This window comes from Myripristis murdjan, chromosome 16 (genome assembly GCF_902150065.1).
Source record: "Myripristis murdjan chromosome 16, fMyrMur1.1, whole genome shotgun sequence".
Lineage (NCBI taxonomy): Eukaryota > Metazoa > Chordata > Actinopteri > Holocentriformes > Holocentridae > Myripristis > Myripristis murdjan.
Window position 1 is genome coordinate 6,042,688 of NC_043995.1, and position 9,718 is coordinate 6,052,405.

General features: G+C 40.4%; 1 protein-coding gene across 1 annotated transcript; it reads left to right on the plus strand.

Annotated features, from left to right (window-relative positions):
- Nucleotides 1-3,464: 3,464 nt before the first annotated feature.
- On the plus strand, nucleotides 3,465-9,455 carry fxyd11 (FXYD domain containing ion transport regulator 11). The gene is made up of 7 exons (XM_030072427.1): nucleotides 3,465-3,525; nucleotides 6,043-6,087; nucleotides 6,717-6,749; nucleotides 7,207-7,221; nucleotides 7,605-7,679; nucleotides 8,491-8,515; nucleotides 8,764-9,455. The coding sequence occupies exons 2-7, from the start codon at nucleotides 6,054-6,056 to the stop codon at nucleotides 8,792-8,794; spliced, it is 213 nt and encodes a 70-aa protein (XP_029928287.1). The 5' UTR covers nucleotides 3,465-3,525; nucleotides 6,043-6,053; the 3' UTR covers nucleotides 8,795-9,455.
- Nucleotides 9,456-9,718: the final 263 nt, after the last annotated feature.

Here is a 9,718-nt window from a genome sequence, read left to right on the forward strand (position 1 = left end):
GTAAGCATGACAGCAGCGGTGGCATCGACATGACAACTTTCTCACGCGCTGTCCGTAAACGAAACAATCCTTCCTCTCCATCACAACCGAGGCAGATATCTGAGCGTTACTGAAAGAAATACCACACTCTCCCTCTCCATCTGTTCCCCAGCTAGTTGAGTTCTAGCTATATGCGTCATGCCATTGACACGAAGCAATGTGACCCTCGCTTAACCTCCCATCAAACATGTTACAGACAACTGCTCCCCTCCACACACAGGCAAACACACAGGTATGAATCCACACGGACAAAGCTGCAAACACTGTCTCTTTTTTCTGTTGTTCTCTCTCTCTACTCTGTCATCACCAGTTGTCTCTTTATCTGTTGTCACATTATTATCACTTGTCTAATACACACACACACACACACACACTGCCTTGAACTATGCCTCCGCTTCTCCGTCCAGTTTGTTTTCTGTCTCCTCTATCATTCCAGTATTATCATTTGTTAAGAGGTGCATCCAGGCCTCGGCTCTGTCGCCATGTGTCTGGAAAAAGGTATAAATAGGCACAGGTAGCAACACATCACCACGGTGGTGATAACACACACTCACATACACATACACATAAGCATGATTACACATACTGCCTTCCAGCTGCTTGCCAACACCCACAGATGTACACACACACCCACTCACGTGCACGTACACACCAAACAAGCACAATATCATGTGAAAAAATAACATTTTTATCTATTTATAAAAGCACAAAATTAGGATGAATCACAATAATGAAGGGTTAATAAAATCCCTCCCTCCTGCCTCTATTTAGTGAAAGGAAAAAACCTGTCATCCGTTAGACTAACACAACGCTCTGGAGGCAGAGGATGGATGAGGGATACCTGGGTTACCTGGGAGAGAGAGGAGGAGGATCACCACTAAACAATTTTGGGTTGTTTCTACATTGGAAAGGAGGCACAACAACTGGTGGATGATTTGAAATTTCTTTAAAAATGCCTCCATATCTGTATCATATTTTGGTCAGAGAAAAAGGACATGTATTTTGTCTTCGGTGCCCCCTTAAATGGTCAATCCAGTAGCCAGAATAAAATGTTGTCATTTTCTGTTTCTGGTAACAAACAAATCCATTGAAATAAGCATTTATCAAGCCAAATATATTGCATATCAACATTTTAACTTCTAGCCGGTGACAGGGTTGCCAAGTCCGCGTTTTTTCCGCCAAATTGGGCTACTTTTTAAGTGTTGCCGCGGGTAACAAATTTTGTCCGCGGGTTGGGCTTGGGCAGACCTGTAGCATAACTGTGGCCTTGTTCAATACAGTTCTGTATGACAGGGACCAGGGCGAGGGATCTCAACATGTCTAAAAAGAAACTGGACAGTGCTGTAAATAGTTCAAGTTCATGGAGTTTTTTCCCGTTCTTTTTTATGTTGGAGACAGCCAGCAGTTTAACAGGTGAGCTGAAATGATTTTCAATTGCCTTTGCCTGGGAAATTGCCTTTAATGTTTATGATGTTATTTTATAGATATTATAGTGCACTTTGCAATTATAGCAGTGCTGTTGGACTTTAAAAGCAACATATATGGATTTTTATAGGCATATTTTGAGTTCTGGTATTGGGCTAATTTTTGGGCCGTTTTTATACCCGGTTGGGCGGGTTTTGGGCTGGTTTTGAGATGCTGTTTGGCTGCTTTTGTCTCACAGATCTGGCAACCCTGGCCGGTGAGAACTACTAGCTAACATTAGCTCATTAGCTACTTTCCTTTTAACTAGCCACAGGAACGACTTGGTTAAGGTTAGTAAAAGGTCGTGGTTAATGTTTGGAAACTGTTAGTCGCCATGGCTAAGGTAAGGAGAAGTTCATCATCATGGTTAGCTGTCATGGTTAAGGTTAAGAAAAGTTTGTGGTTAATGTTAGCAAATGTTTGCTAATATGTGCTAGCTAACATTAGCTAAAAACGAAGACGGCTCTCACTTGACAAGAGACTGTAGAGGCAAAGGCAGCACTTACACACCGCTGAAAGTCTCTTCACTTACTTTATTCTATGTCACAAACCTTGAAAAAGTTATATTTCAACTTATCCTAGCTTTACAGAAATATAAAATGCTTACTTTTTTCCGGGTTGTTTTTCCTGCTCTGTAGGTGGCCAGGTTTTACTGTCTGTCTCCTTCTCAGCTCTTCTTATGAAAAAAAAATTGAACACAACTGTAATGAAACCTTTATTATCTGTTCGGGATGGCTCACGCTGTCTTCTTGTGGTTATTCTCTCTGACTGATGTCTCTCTGGCCTTGTAGAAGTAGCAACAGAGACAGTGTGTGACAATAACTTGGTTACTATACAGCCTACCATACTTCATCAGTATGATAATATTGGAGCAATAAGGGAAAATTAAAAAAGTAAAAAAAAAATAATAATAATAATAAAAAAATAAAGGAAAAAGTAAATGAAAGCAAATTTTAAAGAAAAAGGTAAAACTGAAAAAAAAAATAGCAATTTAATTTATTTTGTAGAGTACACGGGGTACTGGGGACTCGTATTGATAAAAACTTGAATTTTAATGACAACACCGACATGCTTAATTTGCAAGAAGTATTGAGTCTGTGCTCACCTTTTCATTGTGCTGGTATGGGAGCCTTAATATCAGATCCAAAAAAAATCACGTAACAGGATAGTTAAGTTGAGCAGCAAGGTAGCAGAGCTTTCTGTCAGATTTGTTCACTAGACCGGTGGGGAGGAAGGCCAGAAGCATCCATGCCACCAGTCCCCTGTTCTCTGAGTTTCAGCCCCTGCCCTCTGGCTCCAGGTCCAGGTTCCCTACTGGCAGGGCTGGACTGGCCATCTTCTGAAAAGGGTTCCCAGTCCAGCCCTGCCTACTGTCAAAACTAATAGGTATACATATTCATTTAATCCTACAGCCATCACATTGTTGGCTTTTTGATTACTTACTGTTCTGCTCTCTGCATTGTGCTATTTATATTTATATGTATATTTGTAACCTTTGTGTGCTTGTTTGTTTGTGTATGTGTTCTTGCTGCAAAACCAATTGCCCCCCTTGGGGACATAAATAAAGGTTGAAGGTTGAAGGTTGAAGGTGTGTGTATGTGTGTGTGTGTACTGGATTGACGAAAAACACTAGTGTTTTAAAGAGTTTGAAGAGTTTTGCAAGAATTGTTTGCTTTTGCAATAAATATATATTGTTGTGTTGGTTTAGTGTGAGGTTTTGTGGTTGGTGTGTAGAGAGGAACTGAATAAAGTCTGGCATCTCTGTGGCAAACAGCGAGGACCTCTTGCTCCCACACACACACGCTAATGTTTATGGAATAACATACAGCACACACGCGCACACACACACGTATGCATACACAGCACACACATGCATACACACTTAAGTTTATATCATAAACAAAGAGGAGGAGTAAACTTTGCCTATCCAGGTAAAAGAAACCCGACGCAGATTTAAACTGGCAGTCGCTCCAGACCTTCCTCTCTCTCTCTCACACATCCACACCTGAACCTGCAGCTCAGGTAAGCAGCAAGGGATGATGGGAATCAGCATTGGGATCAAGGTCACCTTTCTGTGTAGCAGCCGAGTGTAAGGGCCCTAATTCTCTTGTAGCCAATACTGTACTGGAACACTTTCAGATTTTACTGTCAAAATGTCTTTTCAATTGTCAAAAATCTGTTTTCACAGCATGTAGAGGATTAGAATTTACCAAAACTTATGTTGAATTGTTAAATCGCTTTGGCGGCATCATGGTTGTATTGATAAATCATTGATAAAAAAAAAAAACAAGCCTTAAACATCGATTTATTTCTTTGTACATTTGTATAATCCAATCATCTTCATTCCATTTAAAATTGGTTTTATTTTAGTGATTTATATGCCTTATTGTATTCTTTCTGTCATTTTCCTGACATGGTCCATGCCTCATTTTGATTGGTGCCGCAACAGAAACAGTGGCACACTTTTTAATTTGGCTTCTGAGTAAAATAAATAAATAAATGAAATGAAATGAAATGTTCAATGGCCTTGCTGTGATTCAGCAGATGTGCCATTGAAGCACAGGCAGAGGGTTAGAGAGGACATTACTAAGGTTTGAAGGTCAGGCCTGAGCTTTTCTGACCCTGAGCAGTCATGTACACACAATGAGCTGCTTCTCAGGTAAACCACAGTGAAGTCAAGCCAAAGTCTTTTAGAAATTGCTTTTGACAAAACACAAAGTTTGTCATGAAGTGGTTAAAGAACAAACACAGATAATGAAATTGTTGCAGCTTTGTTGATGACAATGTGAGGCTCATTTTTCATCAATGCAGAAACATTTCCTCACAAACATGACTGCACCTCGAGAAGACAAAAATGACTAAAATGCATCTATGTGAGCCTTTAAATTGACTGATGATGTCAGCTTTTACTTTTATTTCCAACATTGTGTGAGTGTCACTGTCACTTTTAAAGACTAAGACAATTTAAAAGGATCATATTAAGGGAATGGAGAGGGTTATATTGTAATATTGCCCAAGGGACTAGGATTGCTTCAAGCTACTGTGAATACCATAACAGGCTTTCAACTTGTTACTCTGAAAAGAAATTGTTAAATGTAGTTGTTTATAAAACTTCCAGTTGTCTGACAAGCGAAATGCAAGGCATTTAAGCCATGGGGTTTGAAGGAGACTGGCCTGTGCATAGTTTGACCTTCACTGATGTCATACGCACTGATAGCTAGAATGACCTTTTGGCAAGTGGAGAGGCCATGGAGGAAGATGATGCTCCAAGAACAGGACAATACAGAGTCTGATTTTGTCTCTGTTTTACTAATGTCTAGCTGGAAAGCTTGCAAAACATGATGAACAAATGAAGGATGGACAGTGGTTTTTAAGCTGCTTAATACAGAAATGTCATGAGAGAAACTATTGCACAAGTAATTTATTGTCCATTCAGACAATTAAAAAAAAAAAAGAAAGAAAAAAAAAGCTAGATTCTTGTTCTCTCTTTATTACAGACAGCTGGCTTTCAACAACAGACAGGGGGAAAAGAAACTATCTGGGAAAGGGAAACTAGTTCTAGCCAGAATGAAGCAGAGCAGATTAGAGGGGGGTGAGCATTAAATTTCCAAAACACAGTGGATCTAAGTTCCACGCAGGCCTAAGGGTGTCTAAGATCAGGTAGAAGTTAAAGAGGTTTTTGAGCTTGTTATCTACTAGTTATTTTCATAAGATAGGGTGATGAGCACAGTCAATAGACAAAGTACTTTGATACCAAAGGCTCTTGTCTCATGTGTCCTATAATATGGCTCACATATGGATAAGACAAGGCAAAGAACAGACTGATCGTGAGTCTGCACTGACCTTCATGATAAACCGAGAAACAAGACCAAACCTAGCTCACTCGTTCACCACAGAAACGTGTTTTTGTGCCATGCAGATGTTATGTGAAAGTTGTGTACTGAAATAAGGGAGGAATGAGGGAAAAAATCTCTCAGGAAAGCACATGATATGAGGTTTTCTGGAGGAAAATTTGTCTTGTGGCCTGCTGGGTTTCGCCCCAAGACAAAAAATGATCCGCTGTTTACTCTGCAAACAACTAGAATACATCCCTGCTGACAAGACACTGACCTCCCTCACACCACAAGGACATTGTTGCAGGCCAGAGGGCATGTGTGTGTGTTTGTGTGTTTGTGTGTGTGTGTGTGTGTGTGTGTGTGTGAGAGAGAGAGAGACAGAGAGAGAGAGAGAGAGAGAGAGAAGACAGAGTGAGTCTAAGGGGATAAGAAATCATTTCATTGTCAGTTTGTGCAAATGATGCATGGCGTTGATGTTTTTGCAGCATATCATTAAATAGTAACAAATGACATTTGATGTAGCCTGAACATGAAAAAAAATCCCACCAAATGTCTCCCTCATACTTCCTCTTTCACTCTGTCATACTCACTTCCCTCTCTCTCTCTCCCTTCCTCCCTCCCTCTCTCTCTCTCTCTCCCTCTCTCTCCCTCCCTCCCTCCCTCTCTCTTTCTCTCTCCCTCCCTCTCTCTCTCTCTCTCTCAGTTGTGCAGAAGATGGGACCCCACACCGTTGTGGCTCTGACGGCAGGTAAATAAAAAAGGGAGAACCGATTCCTTACATTATTTTACGTCACCAGTGCCCTGCGGAAATGTTCAAAAAGTCAGCTTTCCACCAGGAACTGTGAAAAATGACTTGGTTTCCCCACTTATGCTCGTCTGTTTCAAACATTTATAATGAACTTTCCCATTAGTTTTGTCTGGGTGTCAAGGCAAGGAAACAGGTCCTATTCTATGGGAAACAGTTTTGCTGCCACTCACCGAAATAAATAAAATAATGATGAAATTGGAGAACTGATAGTAGTGCACTGACTCTAGGCAAAATAACTTCCATAAAAACATGTCCTCAGTGATGTGATCAAATGACTGCAACTGATGTGATGGTGTGATAAATACAAAGGTTGGAAATTAAACACCTGATGTTCACCGCAAGGCCAATGCATTTTGCTGCTTTAAAAACTGAATTTTATTTTTATACCTTGACTTCTTCAAAAGGATTTTTCTGTAACTTACTTGAGAGAGAAGAGATGTTGAGTGTTTAATATCAAATTATCATCTTAAAACACATATGGAGGGAGTTTGTGCAGGAAACCGATGATATTAAAAGCAGACAACTCACTCTCTCACTAAAACAACGTCTCTTCTTTGTCTCCCCCACAGTGCTTTTTGCCCTCTTCACGGAAACTGAAGCAAGTAAGACCAAGGCTCTGCTCTCGTCTGATCTTGTTCTGAGGCGCGTTTGTTGTGGAACCAGTTTGTCAAGACACCGGCCTGGTTGCCAGAGTTCTGCGTCTCCATAACAATAGACTGATGACGCGCACAAATCCCCATTCATCAGCAAAACAGTTTGTCTTTCATCAGCAGTAACGGGACAGTCAACCTCAGAGTGCCTTTTAAGCACAGCAATGCCCTAAAAAAAGAAGGGCCATATTTAAATGTGTTTATGTGCATGCTTCACAGTCATTTTTTTTAACGATTATGAGTTTTAATCAATCCACTGTTGATAATAAGATGCTGAAATGGGGAAATCTCAGCCCACAATCCTAAAATGTATGCTTCAGAAAGACGTGCAGCCCCACCACATAGCCAAATGGACAAACAAGTGGTTTGTGTGTTCCTTACTAATTCCATTTCTCCCCTTCCTCTGCAGATCCATTTGTTTACAGTAAGTACATATCTATCTATTTATCTATAATCTCATATATCATATAAAGAAACACCGTGATGAATCAGTGTTCAAAATCTGCCTGTCAAAGTACCCACTGCAAATGTGACACCACAAAATCTACCATAGAAATATCTGATTAGTATTTCAAAATTGATTTAAATTGAAATCAAAAGGGAAAAGGCTCTCCCTCAGTGATTCTGTGATTCATGTGTAATAACTGAAGAGGTTAAAATTGTCTCTAATAAAAAAGGTTTTTTTTTAGACTGTCTAATTACTTTTAGGGTGTTTCTGCTTGAAATGTGAGATAGAAAAGGTGAGAGAGACAAAGACAGGACAGGTAGACCATGACGCCCTTATCCTCTAACATCTCTGCCTCCCAGACTATGATAGGCTACGGATTGGAGGCCTGATCTGCGCCTGCTTTTTGGTGGTTGGAGGAATAAGCGTCATACTGTGTAAGTGCTACAACTGTTTGCCTTTAGAGGTATCCTCTTTACTCGCCTCGGTCCACTCGCTTTACTTTTGTCCTCCACTGCAGATCGTACCTCCTCACAGTGAAGCATCGTCGGTCACGTGGCCATGTTGACTAGTTTTTCCTCCCTTCTCCTACCACAAGTGTTTTATTTTAATTAAATCAGTTAGACCAATTTGAAATGGCATTCACATGAACAATATAAATGTACCTGCGAGATTCGCTGAAAATAATATTTTCTTATATTGATAGATTATCAACTATGACACAAGTTTCACGAGTCTCGCTCTTTGTATTTCCTTTTTGTAAGCAGCGACAGGCAGGGCTTTGCTGTTTTATTTTTCCCTAACCAATCAATGGTTGGCACTGTTTTACATCACATTTTAATGATTCCCACCACAAAATCCGCTATCAGATACTATCCCAAACTTTCACCCAAGGGAAAACAAAAAGAAGTGGGTAGAGCCGAGGCGAGTAGAGTAGATACCATGTCATGGAAACGCGTCCTTCATGTATGGACACATACGACAAGGACTTACAGGCTTTATGATTTGTTTTTAACATGTTATGGAGTTGAGACAGAAAAAATCTTGTTCAGAGTTGCAGTTTTGTCACATTTGAATCATAGTTTCACATTTCAGTCATAGCTGTTTCTTCTCAAATGTAAAATCACATCACTTTCAGGCTAATCAGACTAGTAATAGACATTCTTTGATAGATGTAGGAGGTAATATATTGAACTGTGTGCTAACATGTGTGTAACCATGGTAACACTTCCTGGCTTGCCTCAACAGATAACAGGTGTGCCCAGAGGAACAAGTAAGACATCTCTTTTTTTTTCAGACTGTGTGACTGTGTTGAGAGTGTGTGTGTGTGTGTGCACATCTCTACTTGCATGTGAGCACAACTTGAACATCTGTCTTTGTCGTGTCCTTCCCCTCTCTCCTTTATTCCTCTCCTCCTTACGCCTCCACCTCTCCATATCTCCTTACCCCCCTCGTTCAAATTCCCTAAATCTCATCCCAACGTCGCTGAACCCCGCCCTTCTCTCTCTTCTTCCGTTGTAGAAAATCGGACGATGACAGCAGTGAAATCTGATACCGTGTCTGACAAAGTGGTTTCTGCTTGGAAGAGGAGTTAACGGGCGCAGGGGAGAGGTTGGGGGGAGGGTGGGTCAGGGGGGCGGCTGGAGTTGATGGCAGACAAAGAGGGTCACGTGATCAGATGATCACACCTGTGCCAATCTGTGCAAACACACAGACAAAACGGAAACCACTTTGTGCTTGTTTTGTCTTGCCAGATGCTAACGCGGCTTCATCAGTGAGCATGGCCCATGTGAGATGAAATAAATCAAGCTTTCCTCCTGTTTTTCATGTATTCAAAGTGTATTCATTCTGCTCAGAGACATCTCTGTGTTGATCTGTGAATCAGGATCATCTAGATTTAACCTATATTTAAGATGCACAGTGCAGCCCTTCATCCCTGTAGGTAGGAAGGGGCTGGACAGTAGATTGAGTCTGTGTGTGATATAATGTACTGCAGTGTTTAGTCATTTCTGTGTTGTGGCATTATCTGCTGATATCAAGGACATGACGTGATGTCTGATCATAAGTGCTGCCTGGTGTGTTGTAGAGTTACATTACCATCCTGCTCAGCCATTTCAACTGTGAGTGGATTCAGGAAAAACAGAAATCTTCCGCTGTCAAACAAATTGTATGCATATCCAAAATCTAAATAAATGTCACTATTCTGAACAGCAGTTTAATCTTTTTGTGGCATTGTTTTGTCATAATTAAAGAGCGAAGTTAATGTTATTGTCATATTGAAGAGCCTGACACGCATTTATTTCACTGCCAGTGCTGAGGAGAGGGCAGTTCCTGGTTTCACATGTTCCATCACTTGAAGGGCAGTGCATGCACTTATTTATTTACAACAGTTTTCTAACTATTATTATATGAAAATATGTTCTGATTTTTATTATTATGATTTTCTAGTATTATTACATAGCCTTTTATTTATCAT